Source organism: Coregonus lavaretus (assembly GCF_964263955.1).
Source record: "Coregonus lavaretus genome assembly, chromosome: 4".
In the NCBI taxonomy this organism is placed as follows: domain Eukaryota; kingdom Metazoa; phylum Chordata; class Actinopteri; order Salmoniformes; family Salmonidae; genus Coregonus; species Coregonus lavaretus.
In genome coordinates, this window is record NC_139991.1 from 52,817,163 (window position 1) to 52,836,828 (window position 19,666).

General features: G+C 44.4%; 1 protein-coding gene across 1 annotated transcript; it reads right to left on the reverse strand.

Annotated features, from left to right (window-relative positions):
- Positions 1-571: 571 nt before the first annotated feature.
- LOC311128455 (structural maintenance of chromosomes protein 5-like) lies at positions 572-18,871 on the reverse strand. Its single transcript, XM_084160608.1, has 24 exons — positions 18,638-18,871; positions 11,253-11,394; positions 10,535-10,587; positions 10,281-10,443; positions 10,003-10,137; positions 9,729-9,869; positions 9,104-9,265; positions 8,842-8,913; positions 8,466-8,721; positions 6,239-6,393; positions 5,048-5,161; positions 4,761-4,855; positions 4,510-4,642; positions 4,188-4,361; positions 3,685-3,854; positions 3,150-3,273; positions 2,907-3,029; positions 2,657-2,785; positions 2,450-2,545; positions 2,265-2,369; positions 1,758-1,877; positions 1,166-1,345; positions 969-1,064; positions 572-897 (listed from the first exon to the last, which is right to left on the reverse strand). Exons 1-24 carry the CDS (start codon positions 18,790-18,792, stop codon positions 766-768), a joined length of 3,225 nt encoding a protein of 1,074 aa, XP_084016734.1. The 5' UTR covers positions 18,793-18,871; the 3' UTR covers positions 572-765.
- Positions 18,872-19,666: the final 795 nt, after the last annotated feature.

The window sequence follows — 19,666 nt, forward strand, 5'->3', positions numbered from 1 at the left end:
TTGTTTACTTTGCACAATATCTTACTAGAACGCCAGTAATAATAAAATAAAGTAATCTTGGGTAGCATAAAAAAAAAAAAAAAGTGTTGTCTGCATATTTCACTGTCATTGATTATTATTTTGAAATGTTGGACAAAAGAAAAAGCACAGAAACATGACAATATTAAAGATGAGGGTTAAACAAATTGATGGTACTCTGTTACACCTTGGTCTATTTGCATAGGAAGTTGCCAGCTCTTTTGCACCATTATGTGATCACATTTCTCTTGTGGTGATGAGGGCAACAAATTACATTTTCGCTCAGTGGTCTTTAGACAATCAAAGGTATCCAATTTGATCAAAGGTCCATTGATAGAATGGGAGGGGGGAAAGCTTGTTGATTTCACACTGATGATGTCCTTGGAACTAGGCAAAGACCATTAGCTAACATATTTTTGAAAGTATCTCTTGCCCTGCTGACTACTTCACATCAAACATTTTAAAAAGATAACCCATTATTAATTTGCTCAACCCATAATAGAACATCACTTGCATCTTTACAATTTACATTTAACTTTTCTTGGAGTCATACCAATCTCAAAGAAAACATTTATTTGAACAGTGCATTTTGAACAGTATATACAAAATATCTATGTATTTGAACAGTATATAAAAACCCAAAATAATTTGTGCAAATGTGTAGAGGGTTCAATGATTGGGTCTACACATATTTTCTGTCAAACCAAAAATGACGAGAGCTCAGAAAATCATTAACTGGTAATTTCACTATTTGCCCTTGCGGCGGACGCAGCGTCTGGTGAAGGCCTTCTCATCCCACTTGTCGGGGGGCAGCATATGAGGTCCATTATGGACACACAGGATGGTCATCTCATCTGCATACTGGAGGTTCTGAAGGAGCTGGAGAAACACACACATTAATTCACAACACACACACTAGTAAGTCACCACCTCTGCAGTGTGACACTTACCTTGGGTGTGATGAAGAAGTACTGCGAGGTCGTCTCCTTGCAGGCTGTCCGTACAACAATGTCAAAGACTCTCCTCTCATTGACTGGGTCCATACCCTGGGTAGAATAGGAAGAAATAAAGCCTGTGTGAATACAGTCTGGATGTGCAAGTGATTTTACCACTCTTAAGCGGGCAGCAGTTGGTGTGTGTTACATACCTGGTTGATCTCGTCCACCACTCGGAAGGGGCAGCGGTTGAGCTCTTGCAGGGCCATGAGGTAGAGCATTGTGGAGACACTGCGCTCCCCTCCACTCTGGTGGTGTGCTGTGAGCTCATGGAGCTGCGTGCTGCTACGGAACTTCACCCGGATACGGATCCCGTATTTATCATACTCCTCCTGCAGGGGGCAGACACCAGTCACAGACAGACCTACTTTTAGTGTTGTCACAATACCAGATTTTCCTTGGCAAAATGGAAAACAAAGCAGACTAAACTCTTTGGTCCTTCAAAAAAAAATACTAATGTAAAATATTGTGTGCTATAGCTTGGAAAAGAAAAGTGATTCTGGGTGACAACATAAGGCTGTTTGTTTCCAACATTAGGACTGTTTTCCTCAGGAAATTCAATCCACTTCATGTTGTTCCTTTGCCACGAAACCTCGGAGTATCGCGATAATGGTATGGTGACAACCCTCTATGACTGCTACTACAGCTCCCACAAACATCTAAGAAGACGAACACTCTGGCACCCCTTAGTCCAGAGATAGAGGGTACAATGCATGTGCACGGTGTGTGTTTGGCGTGCCCAACCTCGTTCTCTGAATGCAGGTCCACCTCCCCGGCACACTGCATGGAGCGGAAGAAATCACTGAACTTGTCATTGATCTGCTCTACCAGTTGCTTCAGAGGATTCAGCCAGCGCTCCTTTGCCTGTCAACAGAGAGAAGTCTTTAGGAGGGAAACATCTCTGTAGAAGACAAACTTGGGGTGTAATCATTAGTCCAAACAATTGCAAAAACTGAAAGGTTTAAAACAGGAGTTTCTATTGGATAAATTCAGGTCCTTCCCCGCTTCGTTCCATTTGCTTCCCTTTAAGAAACATTTTGCAATAAAAAAAAAACAAGAAAAAAAAAAAAAAAAAAAAAAAAAAAAAATTCGGCTTAATGAATTTGAACATGCACTTTGGCGCACTAGCAAACAGATTTGATAGATTTACTGTGCATTTTCAGAAGTACATTTTGCACCATTTTTTTTAAAGCATTGAAATGACAGATTTGGCACAGACTGATTCACTGGACTAATCCGTAATTAAAGTACCTCTGATATGTTCTGTCTGTAGGTGTTCAGGGCATTGCTCTTCTCATCCAGCTCTTTCTCCAGGTTCTTGATCTCCTGCTCTCTCCTGTTGTACTCATCCACCACCTGGGGAAGAGGGTGGTTGTCACATGGTGAGGCAGAATCAATACGTGCACGCACACGTTTTGAGGAGCCTTCCAACTTACATTCTCACTGAGGCCAGTGAAGCACTCTGCCCTGGACCTCTCCTCATTCAACATGGCGTCTATCTCATCCATAGTGTCGGGCAGTTGGCTGAAGGCCTACAGAACACAAATGAAGAAAAACACAAATTAATGAATGGATTAATTAATGCACTAAAATTGTAGAATGAATGGACGACTCAGTGTTGAGTTGTGCTGTACTATACTGACCGTGTGTAGGTCTGGGGGTACAGCACTCTCCCCAGGGTCCATGTTACAGATCTCCCTGGCCCTCCTCATCAGGCCCTTACACATCTCCAACAGACGGGCCTTACGCTGCTCCAGCATGGCACACGCTTGCTGAGAGAGGAGAAGAGGGGATGAAGAGGAAACGCAATCCACGCGCACACGATGAGTACAGATTACAATTTACTGTGTGTGAAATTGTATGAGAGTGTGCGCGCGAGCGTGACCTCCTGACCTCTAGGACCCTGAGCTCGGCCGAGCCGTCCCTGCAGTCAGTCTCCAGCTTGGTCTTCTCTGCTGTCATGCCCACGGTCTCTAGAGCCATGTACACCTTCTCCATACTCAACTTAGCCCTCAGCTAGAGACGGAGGGAAAAGAGAGAGAATGATAGAGACTTAAGGCAGTCAGTATACACCATATACACCACCCAGGTTCTGTGTATCTGGAGCCTTCAGCATCAACCCCTGTGACTGTGTACCTTCATGTGGGCCATGAACTCAGCCACGATGGCCACCTTCTGGGAGTTGACTGCTGAGATTTGGGCCTTGGTCTCCTCCTCAGCCTTTTGTAAGTCAATGCCCCCCTGCTCCATCTGCCGAAGACTACACACACACACACACAAAGGAGGAAATGGTGTGTGAGAGATACGAGAACTACAACAGCGTACCACGTGTAACCAGGCCAGCCCAGGACCTCCACATCCGGCTTCTTCACCTGCGGGATCGTCTGAGACAAGCCAACCGGACAGCTGATGAAACTGGGAGTATTTGTCTGTAGTAAAGCCCTTTTTGGGGGAAAAAAAACTCATCCTGATTGGCTGGGCCTGGCTCCCAAGTGGGAGGGCCTATGCCCTCCCAGGCCCACCCATGGCTGCGCACCTGCCCAGTCATGTGAAATCCATAGATTAGGGCCCAATTTATTTAGTATATTAAACATTCTTTTTTCGCATACTCAAACAACCTATTTAGGTATGGTATGGGTATTTGGACAAGGCCTGTGTGTGTGCCACCCACCTGTCCTGCTTGGTACTGATCTTCTGTTCCAACTGTCTCTTTTTGCCCTTCATCTCTGAGAGCACCTTCTTCTGGGCCCGTAGCTCATTGTCACGGCGATCCAGCTTGGCAGTACGTTCCTGCATGGTGCTCATCTGGACATCGATGGCCTGCTTGCTCTTTTCAGCCGTCTAGGCATAGCCAAAGGTCACACTTAATTTTCAAGCTGTAGTGCTATATCAGTGCTTTGCTAAACATCTGGTTATTACTACAACATTACTGCAGGTTATGCATGTCAACTTACATCATTGTGTGTATGAGTGTCTGATCTAAATGTGTATTACTATGTCATATCTAAGGTGTTAAGTAAAACTCTTGGAAAGTTCCTCTCCGGTGTAAAACGCCAAGTGTAGTTTACTGCTAGTGTAAATGTGTCGCTTCAAATTCATTTGTTATTGGCAACTTTTTTCTCCCCGTGGGGGAGGGGCCTGTGGTGAATGATTGACAGGTGTCCCTGGCCTCACCCTGATCTGCTCCTCCAGCTGGCGTTTCTCCTCGGCGTCCACAGCCATGGTGAGGTACTGGGAGGGACGCACGGCAGAGTTACTGGTGCTGGTCTTGCCCGAGTAAAAGGACTTCTTCAGGGAGTACTTCTCCTCAGCTGTGTAGAGCACCTTCAGGTAGGGCTCCTCAATCACCTGAGAGAGACAAATGGTCGAAGGACTAGAGTTTGGATCAGCTTACTTTCGATTCCAGTCTGTTCAGAAATCAAATAAGCTATGAAAGTGAAGTAATTTGTTGACATGACTTGGCATCCTCCCAGACACTCTAGAGTATGGAACATACCGTCTTGATCATGGTTTTGGTTTGGTCTGTTCCCACAGGAACATCGTGCACCTTGTACTGGTTGCAGAGGTAGCTCATAACCTCTTCTGGAGCGTCGAAGAGCTCCCGCAGGTACGCAAAGAACCCAAAACGCCTACAGACAGGAAAAGAAGACAAAAATGCATCTTACACATTCATTACAGCTGAAAGGGTTAGGTGTAGGGTTGATACATTTACAATCCATCTTGGGACAGTATGAGAGGACTACTCACTTCAGGGACTCTATGGGTCTGGAGGGGGCGCGGTTGGCGCAGGATTCCTCAGGAGCAAAGACTGAATTCACCCTCAGGTTCTGGCTGTCACGCACCTGAGGACAAATCCATCATCAGAACTTACTCATGCACTTATTACCTTAATTAGAGCCTATAACTAGGGCCCGGTTAGGTGGGTCACATAGTAAAAACTCAGGGTCCTATTTCATTGCATACAGAGCATTCTGACATTGTTGTATTGGCAGTTGAATTTCTTTTTCCATTCTTTATCTGCAGGTCATCCTCACCTCCATCATAAACTTCTCCATGTCCTCCCTCTTCTGGAAGACGAAGGCTCGCAGGTCGTTGAATGGAATGTGGTTCTCGACGTACTTGGCATGGTCAGGGTTGCGGACACTAATCTGAAAGAGCAGAATGTTTCAAAGAAAGGCTACATATGGGCTTTCAAATTATGTTTATATATCAGCCATACATACTGTTCTTTGAACCAAGTAGTCTTTTCATTTAAATGAAAAAAAAAAAAAGAGGGAAAGGAATATAGCACCACAGTGGAGGTGTCATAATACCCTTAAAACCTTGCGGTCAAATGGGGAAATGGTTCCAATCGTTTTCCCACCATACATTTCTCACGTAGGGAATTTTAGGAACACTTCAAATAAGGGCTGTGCTTCGTGCAGGCTTACCCTGGCGTGATGTTTTGATGACCATGTAAATCTCTCGGACAAGGCTCTATTTATTCTGATTCGAAAATGCTAATTAGCATCAAAGTAGACATCACGCAAGACTACAAACCCCTGCAAGCTCTTGCACATCATCTCTAGCTGACACCTTTGCTAACAGGTAGTGCCAATTTAAAAAACTTGCACAAGACACTTCACAGAATAGTCAATTGAATGAAATGTAGCAAGTTTATTAATTACTACATTTAGCTAACAGATACTTAATCCAGAGATTCTTATCGTTGCCTCGATTTGGCAGTCTTGTCCAGCTCATCATGGTATTTGTAGTTCTTTATGATAGCCACATTAGCATTTCATTTTTTGGGGGGGTAAATACAGGCAAATATATTGATAAAAGTCACCTTGTCCTACAGAGATTTACACAGTTATCAAAACATCACACCAGGGTAAGCATACAAGAAACACAGCCCTTATTTTAAGTGTTTCTAAAATCCCCTATGGGAAAAATGAATGGTGGAAAAAAACGATTGAAACCATTTCCTTGTTTGACTACTAGGTTTTATGGGTATTATGACTCATATTGTGGTACTCTATTGTGGCCCATTTTAGGATATTGGGGTGTAGAATGAAACGTTAGTTGTGAACATATTAAAGAACACTTCCAATGTTCAAGTAGGTCTCCACGCTACAGCAAACAAAGAAAAGTAGGAGGGGTGCTTGACAATGACACTTCAAAGTATATGGACAGGGCTAGGTCCATATAGGCCTTGACTACTAATCCTTATAGTGTGCCCTCACCACTAGCATCATAGGTTCATAGACGTTGCCACTGAAGATGTGTTTGTTCTGCCTTAGCCACTGGACAGCAGCGTAGGTGTCCTTGGAGCGCCCTCTCAGCTTCTCCTCCTTGATTTTCATCATGTCATCCAGACTCCTCAGCCTGTTCTTCAACACTACAGGAAACAAGCAGAGTGGTCACATATACATGGTTAGCAGATGTTATTGCGAGTGTAGCGAAATGTGTGTGCTTCTAGTTCTGACAGTGCAACATTATCTAACAGTTTCACAACAAATACACACAAATCTAAGTAAAGGAACGGAACAAGAATATATAAATATATGGATGAGCAATGTCATTATCAGTGGCGTAGTCTAAGATGCAATAGATAGTATAGAATACAGTATATACACATATGAGATGGGTAATGCAAGATATGTAAACATTAAAGTGGCATTATTAAAGCGGCCAGTGATTTTCAAGTCTGTATGTAGGCAGCAGCCTCTCTGTGCTAGTGATGGCTGTTTAACAGTCTGATGGCCTTGAGATAGAAGCTGTTTTTCCAGTCTCTCGGTCCCAGCTTTGATGCACCTGTACTGTCCTTGCCTTCTGGATGGTAGCGAGGTGAACAGGCAGTGGCTCGGGTGATAGTTGTCCTTGATTCTCCTTTTGGCTTTCCTGTGACATCGGGTGCTGTAGGTGTCCTAGAGGGCAGGTAGATTGCCCCTGGTGATTTGTTGTGCAGACCGCACCACCCTCTGGAGAGCCCTGCGGTTGTGGGCAGTGCAGTTGCCATACCAGCCGGTGATACAGCCCGACAGGATGCTCTCAATTGTGCATCTGTAAAAGTTTGTGAGGGTTTTAGGTAACAGGCCAAATTTCTTCAGCCTCCTGAGGTTGAAGAGACGCTGTTGCGCATTCTTCACCACACTGTCTGTGTGGGTGGACCATTTCAGTTTGTCAGTGATATGTACGCAGAGGAACTTAAACTTTCCACCTTCTCCACTGCTGTCCCGTCGATGTGGATAGGGGGGGGTACTCCCTCTGCTGTTTCCTGAAGTCCACAATCATCTCCTTAGTTTTTTGTCAAGCACCCCTCCTTTGTTTTTTTTTATGTTGAGTAAGAGGTTCTTTTCCTGACACCACACTCCGAGAGCCCTCACCTCCTCCCTGTAGGCTGTCTCATCGTTGTTGGTAATTAGGCTACTGTTGTGTCGTCTGCATACTTGATGATTGAGTTGGAGGCGTGCATGGCTACACAGTCATGGGTGAACAGGGAGTACAGGAGGGGGCTGAGCACGCACCCTTGTGGGGCCCCAGTGTTGAGGATCAGCGAAGTGGAGATGTTGTTTCCTACCTTCACCACCTGGGGGCAGCCCGTCAGGAAGTCCAGGACCCAATTGCACAGGGCGGGGTTGAGATCGAGGGCCTCAAGCTTGATGAGCTTGGAGGGTACTATGGTGTTGAATGCTGAGCTATAGTCAATGAACAGCATTCTTACATAGGTATTCCTCTTGTCCAGATGGGATAGGGCAGTGTGATGGCGATTGCATCGTCTGTGGACCTATTGGGGCGGTATGCAAATTGAAGTGGGTCTAGGGTGACAGGTAAGGTGGAGGTGATATGATCATTGACTAGTCTCTCAAAGCACTTCATGATGACAGAAGTGAGTGCTACGGGGCGATAGTCATTTAGTTCAGTTACCTTTGCATTCTTGGGTACAGGAACAATGGTGGCCATCTTGAAGCATGTGGGGACAGTAGACTGGGATAGGGAGAGATTGAATATGTCGGTAAACACACCAGCCAGCTGGTCTGCGCATGCTCTGAGGACGCGGCTAGGAATGCCGTCTGGGCCGGCAGCCTTGCGAGGGTTAACACGTTTAAATGTCTTACTCACGTCGGCCACGGAGAAGGAGAGCCCACAGTCCTTGGTAGCTGGCCGAGTCGGTGGCAAAAAAGCGGGCAAAAAAACCTGTTTAGCTTGTCTGGCAGCAAGACGTCGGTGTCTGCGACGTGGCTGGTTTTCCTTTTGTAGTCCGGGAATGTCTGTAGACCCTGCCACATAGGTCTTGTGTCTGAGCCGTTGAATTGCGACTCCACTTTGTCTCGATATTGACGTTTTGCCTGTTTGATTGGTCAAATGGTATGTGTAACACTTCACCATGGTTAAAATGGTGCAGTGAGCCACTGTGCCAAGTCAGTTTTAGACCCAGGACTCCCCAGACCCTGTGTGTGTGTCTCTTACGTCTACACTCTCCGTTCAAGTTGTCCTTCTCCCTGCGCAGGTCGGCCTTTTCTCCCTCCATCTTGGCTTTCTCATCCTGGATGCGCCTCAGCTCCGCATTTACCGCATCGATCCGCGGCGTCACGTCTGATTGGTCGCCTATGTTGGCCAGCTCCTCCCTCAGGTCATCAATCATGCGCCGGGTGTTGCTGATTCGCTTCTGCCGGTCCGCCGCCTCCGTCTGCTTCAGGCTGAAGGCCTGCTTGATGTCCTCAATCTAGAGGGATAGGGGAGGATCAAACGTTTCAGTTCATTTTTAAACATTATTTTTCCATTGGTATCAAGAGAGTATCAAAATAAGGCAGAAATGTATATAGAAAATAAAACTGTGCCAGACCTCTCTGTGCTTCCGGTCTAGGTGGTCCTGTTTCTGTTTACACTTCTGAGAGGCCTCCCTGATGCTGACCGTCTGGAACACAACAAGGATGCATCATCACCACCAGTCTATGGGCTACACAACACAGTGGTTCCCAAATGTCTTTGCAGTATCACCCACCAAGTAAATATAACCCATGCGTTCCCCAGGGCCCAGTCTCAAAAGGCATAAGCTGCGACCCTGCGACCCCCAAGCTACAAAGTCCAGGGAGCCTGTCTCTGACCTTGTCCTTCATCTGGTTCTCGATGGGCCTCAGCTGACTGTCAATGTGCTGGATCTTCTTTAACATGGGGGCCTGGGACTCCCTCACGGTTTTCAGCTGCTTCTTGGCGTCCTCCCTCGCCTTCTTCACCCCCTCCAGCTCCTTACGGGCCGTCTCATACTCCTGGAGATGACAGAGAGGGTTGACAAAGAGATTGTTAACATATGAATGCTCACATAACACACTGACATCTGCATTTTGTTTCTAAATGGAGGAGTATCTACCCATGTCCAAGCTCTTTTAACAAGCTATGAATGACTACAGGGTTGTATTCATTAGTGCACACCAAAGCAAAATGTTTTGCAACAAACCGTTTCCGCCACGTTGTAGAGCACAGGTGTTAAACTCATTCCACAGAGGGCCGAGTGTCTGCAGGTTTTCGCTCCTCCCTTGTACACTAATTAGTAAGGAACTCCCCTCACCTGGTTGTCTAGGGCTTAATTGAAAGGAAAAAACTAAAACCTGCAGACACTAGGCCCTTCATGGAATGGGTTTGATACCCCTGTTGTAGAGTGAATAAACTGTTTACGTTGGTGTGCACTAATAAATATGACCCAGGTGTCACATGATCTCTATGACCACTCACCACCCAGGGTTTCTTCTTCTCCAGCATCTTGATGTTGTCCAGGTGTCTCTTCTTCTCATAGTAGCGCTCCACGTCGTGCTTGTTCCGTTCATTCCTCTGCTTGAACTTCTCCAGGGCGCTGGCCTTCTCCTTGCACACATTCTACCAAACAAAACAGTGTACCTTAGAACTCACTCTCCCTGAGCTATCAACACTGCAGCAAAAGCCTCTTTATAAAAGAAAAAAAAACAAAGAATCTTAATTTATCCAGAGCTAGAACTAAAAGTGTGCTCACCTCCAGTTCCCTCTCTTTGGTGCGGAAGGTCTTGAGCTCGCAGTGGAAGTCGTACATCTCTGGAGGTCCCACTGACTTCTCTGTGGCCTCTAGCAGCTCAATCTTGGTCATCTTGGCAAACTCACCCACCTTCTCCTGCAAAGTCACAGGGCAAACAGTGGTCAGAGAATTTGAAGTACAAGTATGACATTAGCGGATCGATTAAGAAAAAAGGAAAGGATTAATGAAATACAAAGAAATAAATTAGCATGGCAGACAACCTCCAAATTTCCACTCACCTGTGGCAGGAACTGGCAGAGGTTGCTCACTTGGATCTGTAGAGCCTTCACCTCCTCCTCCACAGTCTTCTGGCTGGAGTGTTTCCCATTAAGCATCCACATCGACTGGTTATTCTCCACATGGATCTCTCTATTGATCACCAGGTTCCCCTTGGCCTTGTACCTGAAAACACAGGTAGGGTTCCCTAAATGTTATTATACAAAGACCTAGGGAATCAGTGTTGGTATTTCTGATTAATCTAAAACAAACTTACAGTACAATCTCAACAGATCCTTTGTTGCACCCACGCTTCACGTACAGCCCAACCTAGTCAGAATATATCCAAAGTAAAAAAATTCTGTACAATAAAAATACAAAACACAAACTAAAGATACAAGTGCCATTATTGCAATAATGAAAGATCATGCAAAGGAAAGTTTCATGCTCTTGACAACATATCATAGGAGTAGCTAGCTAGGACACTTGTTTATTATTGTATAATGTTTTTACCCCTTTTTCTCCCCAATTTCGTGATATCCAAATTGGTAGTTAGAGTCTTGTCCCATCGCTGCAACTCCCGTATGGACTCAGGAGAGGCGAAGGTCGAGAGCCATGCGTCCGCCGAAACACGATCCTGCCAAGCCGCACTGCTTCTTGACACACTGCTCGCTTAACTCGGAAGCCAGCCACACCAATGTGTTGGAAGAAACAATGTACAACCGGCGACCGTGTCAGCGTGCATGCTCCCGGCCCGCCACAGGAGTCGCTAGAGCGCGATGGGACAAGGACATCCAGGCCGGCCAAACCCTCCCCTAACCCGGTCGACGCTGGGCCAATAGTGCGACGCCTCATGGGTCTCCCGGTCGCGGCCGGCTGCGACACAGCCCGGGATCGAACCCGGATCTGTAGTGATGCCTCAAGCACTGCAGTGCCTTAGACCGCTGCGTCACTCAGGAGGCCACTAGGACACTTGTTAATTAATAGCCAACTACCTTGTCCCCTCTGCCCAGGATGGCAGTCTTTCCTGCCAGACCCAGACATATGGCACAGACAATACTGGACTTGCCAGTTCCATTGGCCCCCACAATCATGTTCAGGTTTGGTCCAGGGTAAACTATGGAGTGGTCGTAGGTTCTGTGGGATAAAGAGGGGAGAATGTCAGCTTAACTTCAGTGCAGCAACTTTAGTAGCCAATGTTAGCACATTCAGTTAGCTAGTAGGACTGACTCCATTTAGTTGACTGGTCGATTGTTTGGTCGATAGGCTGATTCACGCCTGTCTCAGTGGACTAATCCATTGCGGAGGCCACTGGGATGGCACAGTCCATCACTAAGACATGTGATACTGAAATTGTATATGGTTATATTACGTAAAAATTAATGATGCAACACTAAATCAATCAAATATTATTTTATAACAAATAAGCTTTCTCCCACGTTGAATACGGTCGCTGTAGAATTGGCGCCTTTCCCTATGTTGCTATGTACATAATAGCAAAGTTAACAGCATATTGGGATTAAAAACAATGCAGCGGAGGCAGCGACGAGGAGAGGAAACCAACTTAATTAGGTCTATATTCATTAGCCAAACTGTTAAAATGTGCCTGGCTTTATAAATCATCCATATACAGTACAAGTCAAAAGTTGACACCTACTCATTCAAGGGTTTTTCTTTATTTTCTACATTGTAGAATAATAGTGAAGACATCAAAACTATGAAGTAACAAATGGAATCATGTAGTAACCACAAACAAACGTGTTAAACAAATCAAAATATATTTTATATATGAGATTCTTCAAAGTAGCCACCCTTTGCCTTGATGACAGCTTTGCACACTCTTGGCATTCTCTCAACCAGCTTCATGAGGTAGTCAACCTGGAATTCATTTCAATTAACAGGTGTGCCTTCTTAAAAGTTAATTTGTGGAATTCCTTTCCTTCTTAATGCGTTTGAGCCAATCAGTTGTTGTGACAAGGTAGGGGCGGTAAACAGAAGACAGTCCTATTATGGCAAGAACAGCTCAAATAAGCAAAGAGAAACGACAGTCTATCATTACTTTAAGACATGAAGGTCAGTCAATCCGGAATATTTTCTTCAAGTGCAGTCGTAAAAACCATCAAGCACTATGATGAAACTGGCTCTCATGAGGACTGCCACAGGAAAGAAAGGCCCAGAGTTACCTCTGCTGCAGAGGATAAGTTCATTAGAGTTAACAGCCTCAGAAATTGCAGCCCAAATAAATATTTCACAGAGTTCAAGTAACAGACACAACTGTTCAGATGAGACTGTGTGAATCAAGCCTTCATGGTCAAATTGCTGCAAAGAAACCAATACTAAAAGGACACCAATAAGAAGAAGAGACCTGCTTGGGCCAAGAAACACAAGCAATGGACATTAGACCGGTGGAAATGTGTCCTTTGGTCTGGAGTCTATATTTGATATTTTCGGTTCAAACCGCCGTGTCTTTGTGTTATGGTGTGGAGGTGCTTTGCTGGTGATGCGGTCTGTGATTTAATTAGAATAAGGCACACTTAACCAGCATGGCTACACTGTATTCTTCAGCGATACGCCATCCCATCTGGTTTGGGCTTAGTGGGACTATCATTTGTTTTTTAACAGGACAATGACCCAACACACCTCCAGGCTGTGTAAGGGCTATTTTACCAAGAAGGAGAGTGATGGAGTGCTGCATCAGATGACCTGGCCTCCACAATCCCCCGACCTCAACCCAATTGAGATGAGTCAGACAGCAGAGTGAAGGAAAAGCAGCCAACAAGTGCTCAGCATATGTGGGAACTCCTTCAAGACTGTTGGAAAAGCATTTGAGGTGAAGCTGGCTGAAAGAATGCCAAGCGTGTGCAAAGCTGTCATCAAGGCAAAGGGTGGCTATTTGAAGAATCTCAAATATAAAATGAATTTTGATTTGTTTAACACTTTTTTGGTTACTACATGATTCCATATGTGTTATTTCATAGTTGATGTCTTCACTATTATTCTACAACGTAGAAAATAGTAAAAATAAAGAAAAACCCTTGAATGAGTAGGTGTCCAAACATTTGATTGGTACCAATTTATATACACTGCTCAAAAAAATAAAGGGAACACTAAAATAACACATCCTAGATCTGAATGAATGAAATAATCTTATTAAATACTTTTTTCTTTACATAGTTGAATGTGCTGACAACAAAATCACACAAAAAGTATCAATGGAAATCAAATGTATCAACCCATGGAGGTCTGGATTTGGAGTCACCCTCAAACCTAAAGTGGAAAACCACACTACAGGCTGATCCAACTTTGATGTAATGTCCTTAAAACAAGTCAAAATGAGGCTCATTAGTGTGTGTGTGGCCTCCACGTGCCTGTATGACCTCCCTACAACGCCTGGGCATGCTCCTGATGAGGTGGCGGATGGTCTCCTGAGGGATCTCCTCCCAGACCTGGACTAAAGCATCCGCCAACTCCTGGACAGTCTGTGGTGCAACGTGGCGTTAGTGGATGGAGCGAGACATGATGTCCCAGATGTGCTCAATTGGATTCAGGTCTGGGGAACAGGCGGGCCAGTCCATAGCATCAATGCCTTCCTCTTGCAGGAACTGCTGACACACTCCAGCCACATGAGGTCTAGCATTGTCTTGCATTAGGAGGAACCCAGGGCCAACCGCACCAGCATATGGTCTCACAAGGGGTCTGAGGATCTCATCTCGGTACCTAATGGCAGTCAGGCTACCTCTGGCGAGCACATGGAGGGCTGTGCGGCCCCCCAAAGAAATGCCACCCCACACCATGACTGACCCATCGCCAAACCGGTCATGCTGGAGGATGTTGCAGGCAGCAGAACGTTCTCCACGGCGTCTCCAGACTCTGTCACGTGCTCAGTGTGAACCTGCTTTCATCTGTGAAGAGCACAGGGCGCCAGTGGCGAATTTGCCAATCTTGGTGTTCTCTGGCAAATGCCAAACGTCCTGCACGGTGTTGGGCTGTAAGCACAACCCCCACCTGTGGACGTCGGGCCCTCATACCACGCTCATGGAGTCTGTTTCTGACCGTTTGAGCAGACACATGCACATTTGTGGCCTGCTGGAGGTCATTTTGCAGGGCTCTGGCAGTGCTCCTCCTGCTCCTCCTTGCACAAAGGCGGAGGTAGCAGTTGCTGGGTTGTTGCCCTCCTACGGCCTCCTCCACGTCTCCTGATGTACTGGCCTGTCTCCTGGTAGCGCCTCCATGCTCTGGACACTACGCTGACAAGACACAGCAAACCTTCTTGCCACAGCTCGCATTGATGTGCCATCCTGGATGAGCTGCACTACCTGAGCCACTTGTGTGGGTTGTAGACACCGTCTCATGCTACCACTAGAGTGAAAGCACCGCCAGCATTCAAAAGTGACCAAAACATCAGCCAGGAAGCATAGGAACTGAGAAGTGGTCTGTGGTCACCACCTGCAAAACCAGTCCTTTATTGGGGGTGTCTTGCTAATTGCCTATAATTTCCACCTGTTGTCGATTCCATTTGCACAACAGCATGTGAAATGTATTGTCAATCAGTGTTGCTTCCTAAGTGGACAGTTTGATTTCACAGAAGTGTGATTGACTTGGAGTTACATTGTGTTGTTTAAGTGTTCCCTTTATTTTTTTGAGCAGTATATATATATATATATATATATATAATTTTTTGTCGGGGACAGCCCTATTAGCTAGCCTTGGCTACAATACAACAACCTCTGTTGGACACATGCAAATTCAGCAACATGTAGCTACCTAGCTAGATGGTTACAAGACTTGGTCACAGATTAATTATAATCTTTGACGCAGTTGTCCATGTCCAAGCAGGTGTCTCTGCAAAACAGTAACATCTCGCACAGCTAGCTAGCTAGTCTGATTAATCAGGCTGCAATACAGAATTTATTGGTTTATACAGCCTGAAACTAATGCCTGCAACATCGTGTAAATGTTCCATACAAGTCTGAATGTTAAATAAAATTACATTTACAAACTTACTCTACCGATTTGTCCTTCAGCTGCTCGAAATTTGATTTGAAACAAAACATCCAAAGGAAACTATTGTTTACCCGACTTTAGAGATCCAGTAGTTCTGCACAGAGGTAAAGTTAAGATTTATATTGGATATTCGAGTGCTATAGACGTCCCAGGGATCCCAGATAGCACAGACCTAAATTGCAGTGACATCAGGTTTGTGGTGTCAGTCTTCCGTTTACACAGTCACATAGCTAATAAAAATAAATAAAAAACTATTTTAAAAAGTGAGAATATGCATTGGTCTGAAGCCGAAAAATGAAATTCTCGAGCACCACCATGCCTATTCCACCCATGCTCTACCAAGATTTTCCAGCAAACAGCTTTGACCTACTACAGTAGCTATGTTGGTATTGTACTTCTAACTATGTGTAGGCAGGTTGCTTAGGATTCAAACCCTTCTCAAACAGCCTAATTCATACTCTTCAGAGGGATAATGGACTTTACACAGTGTCCTGCTATTAAAATAATGTTTACTGGTATATACACACTACATGGCCAAAGGTATGTGGACACCCCTTGACTGGCCTGCACAGAGCCCTGACCTCAACCCTATCTAACGCCTTTGGGATGAATTGGAACGTTGACTGCGAGCCAGGCCTAATCACCCATCATCAGTGACCGACCTCACTAATGCTTGTGGCTGAATAGAAGCAAGTCCAAGCAGCAATGTTCCAACATCTAGTGGAAAGCCTTCCAAGAAGAGTGGAGGCTGTTATAGCATGATTTTGGAATGAAATGTCCGACAAGCAGGTGTCCACATACACTACATGTCCAAAAGTATACACACACAGTGCCTTCAGAAAGTATTCACATATTCCTTTTCCCACATTTTGTTGTGTTACAGCCTGAATTTTAAATGGATTAAATTGAGATTTAGTGTCACTGGCCTACACGCAATACCCCATAATGTCAAAGTGGAATTGTTTTTAATTAATTAAATGAAAAGCATGAATGTCTTCAGTTAATAAGTATTCAACCCCTTTGTTACGGCAAGCCTAAATAAGTACAGGAATAAAAATGTGCTTAACAAGTTACATAAATGTGTGTGCAATAATAGTGTTTAACATGATTTTTGAATGACTACCTTATCTCTGTCCCACAAACATACAATTTATCTGTAAGGTCCCTCCGTCGAGCAGTGAATTTCAAACACAGATTCAACCACAAAGACCAGGAAGGTTTTCCAATGCCCCATTTCTCTCTCCATAAGCCACTGAATCTCCTAACGTGACCAATAGCCCCTCAAAGGAATTACAATATACAAACAGTTACTTGATTAGCCCTCCTGTAGCTCAGTTGGTAGAGCATGGCGCTTGTAACGCCAGGATTGTGGGTTCGATTCCCACAGGGGGCCAGTATGAAAAATGTATGCACTCACTAACTAAGTCGCTCTGGATAAGAGCGTCTGCTAAATGACTAAAATGTAAGAACTTGAACGTTATCCAGTTAGCATCTCTTGCGTTCGCAAATTCACTCTGGCCATCTACTCAGATGAATATGACTGGGGTCAGTAAACGTAGGCACAAAAAAGTAATATTCACGAACGCTCTAGATAACGTGTAGCCCTGCTAGGGCGGGTACAATTGTCAGAGTGAGGTGTTCTCTCATTTGTGTCTGGAAGTAGCTAGCTAGCCAACTTTTGCCAGTTAGCTTGGGTGCTTGGTTGGGACAAGGGTGCATTGGCAGGCAAGCTGCAGAAGGACCAGTAGGCTAGAATTCCCCATCGTTTATCAGTGCAATTTTGATGGCCAACAAGCTGCAAAAGTTTGAGAGGGTTTATCCAATGGTCCTTCGTTAGATTTTATTATATCATCTTTCTCTGGCTAGCATAAGTTGTTTATCTTGTTGATGTGCATAACTGAGGGAGAGAGCCTACCTTTTCATGGTTGTTTGATCAATAGGACTAAAGTTCCTAAATGTAAGAGGACTCCCCTGGTATTGACATATCTGCAGAAATCCAGTGAGGTGTATTTTGTGGCGAATGCGTTCTAATGATCTAAAGTTGCGCTGTTGCAACTGCCTGTAAACACACAGTCCACGACAATCTGAATGATGTCAGGCCTGTGTGGCAAATGGCTTGTTTGCATAAAGGCCTAATGCAGCTCTGATTGGCTATGGTGCACTGATCTGTGTAAACTCCGGTCCAGGACAATACATATGTTTTTATTAGGTTTCATTTATGGCAGTGTCTATTAATTGGCCAAACGCACGGCTGCTTTCCCACTATATTGCTATAGAATTTTCACAAATGCCGTAGTATACATCATTACCAAACATTATTACACTTTAAAAAGCGAGCGCTTAGATATGGTCATTTTCATAAATTGTTAGATTCTTCCTGGGGGTGTATGTTCACAGATTTTAGTAAGATTCCATGTTGCTAAAATGCTGTCAGTTCCACTTTAAAGTTACCTGAGGTAAACCTTCAAGGTTTACGCGGGTAAATCTAATTGCTAACAATAGCGAAACTGGCATTGTGACGCAGAACAATTTGCTGGGAATACCGTGCTCAATAGAACTAATAAGGCCTGTTTTTTTCGCGATTACTTCAAAACTACGGCAAGCAGTTGGGACATATGGTAACATTATGAAACTGGGCTCCATGGCGAATGCAATGAACTAGTTATCAGAAAAAAGCCTTGTTAAAAATGTAATGTGTCCAGCCTACTCTAGTCTCCTTTTAATCAGACGTCTAGAATTTGAGCTAGGTAGGCGCAACAAATACTCGATTTCAAATTAAATTGCTAACGACCCTGTTAAAATCCGGTATATGGTTCTCAGTAACGGACGGCTGACGGAATAGTGTTCTACCTCCAAGTTGATTTGCGAATTGATCTAAATTGGTGGTGTCATATCGGTTTAGATATGATGGTAACGTTAGAGATTTGAATTCGACAACACTATCGAGTCAAACAGGTTGTAACTATCTTCAGACCTATTTTCCGTTTTTTTTTTAAAGAGCTGTAACATGGAAATATGGCCGTGTCGGAACCCAGCCTAACCCTGTAACGTTAAAGGTGTATAGTAATTTAACCGTTTGGGGGGAAATTATTTTTCGCCAATATGAAAGATACGTCCCTGATGTTTACAAAACCGTACCGCAAGCGATGCGTGTTAACGACGCGTTTAATTAGAGCAAGCGTAGGGGCTCTACGACTCCCGCGGCCAGAAGATACTATCGTCAATTGGCGCTAAAGGTAACATTAGTTAGGCAGCGTCTATGAATGAGGGTACTCACTATCTAACGTTAGATAAATCACGTCGTCATGGTTAGCTAGCTAGCTTTTTGTTAGCTAGCTAGCGTGTTTGCAAACAGTTCACAGGTGAGTTGACTTACAGGAAGTTTTGCATTGTGATGCGAAGTATGGATCCTTCGACAAATCCAGTCACCTGGCCATCTCCAACGGTACCGGAGGACGAACCTGCTCCATTATTTGAAGGTTGTGTGTTCGTTACGTTACTTATTCGTTTTCTTTTGCCCGCAGAAGCCATGATGGTGACTTGAAACTTCGAAGATGTGCTAGCAAGCTTTCAGTGTAATTTGCGCGCTCAGTATGGACGATTGTCGATTGATGATTGGACAAGGTGGGTCACGTGTAACGTTGTTCACCAACAAAACAACATGCAGCTCATGTCCACTAGGTGGCAGTAACGCCCTGTTTCATGCCTACAGCAAAGACTGTTCGTTATGGTGATTAAGTATCTATCAGCCAGATAGTGGCAGTCAGAATACAGTAAGAGGTGCACCAATACCACATATATAATACTAGCTATAGTTCTAGACCTCTAAAAGTGAAGACAAAGGCATAAGACAAAAGCAGGCTTGGTTATTGCTGATAAGATTAAGACAAGGATGCGCATGTTGAATAAGCATCCCTCTTTATTTCATCATTAATCTAATGCATATTCATTTGAATACAACACAGCCTCTATTGCTGGGAAAATGTTGACTGACTAGTACCAGTTTCTCTACAAAGAGCAAGTATAGTTGTGTACAGTGATATAATTTGATTGAAAATGCAGAATCTCTTTTTGTTTGACCTCTGTGTTTATATTTACATTTACGCCATTTAGCAGACGCTCTTATCCAGAGTGACTTACAAATTGGTGCAATCACCTTATAGCCAGTGGGATAACCACTTTACAATGGTTTTATTTTTTTATTTTTTTGGGGGGGTAGAAGGATTACTTTATCCTATCCCAGGTATTCCTTAAAGAGGTGGGGTTTCAAATGTATATGTGCAAAACGATTCGGTGCTATCAGTACAATGGAAAATAAAATGTAAAAATATGTACATTTGTCCATATGTGCAACATAGTTTTGATGCATGCATCTTATTCAGCACTCTTCCTGTCCTCTGCTCCT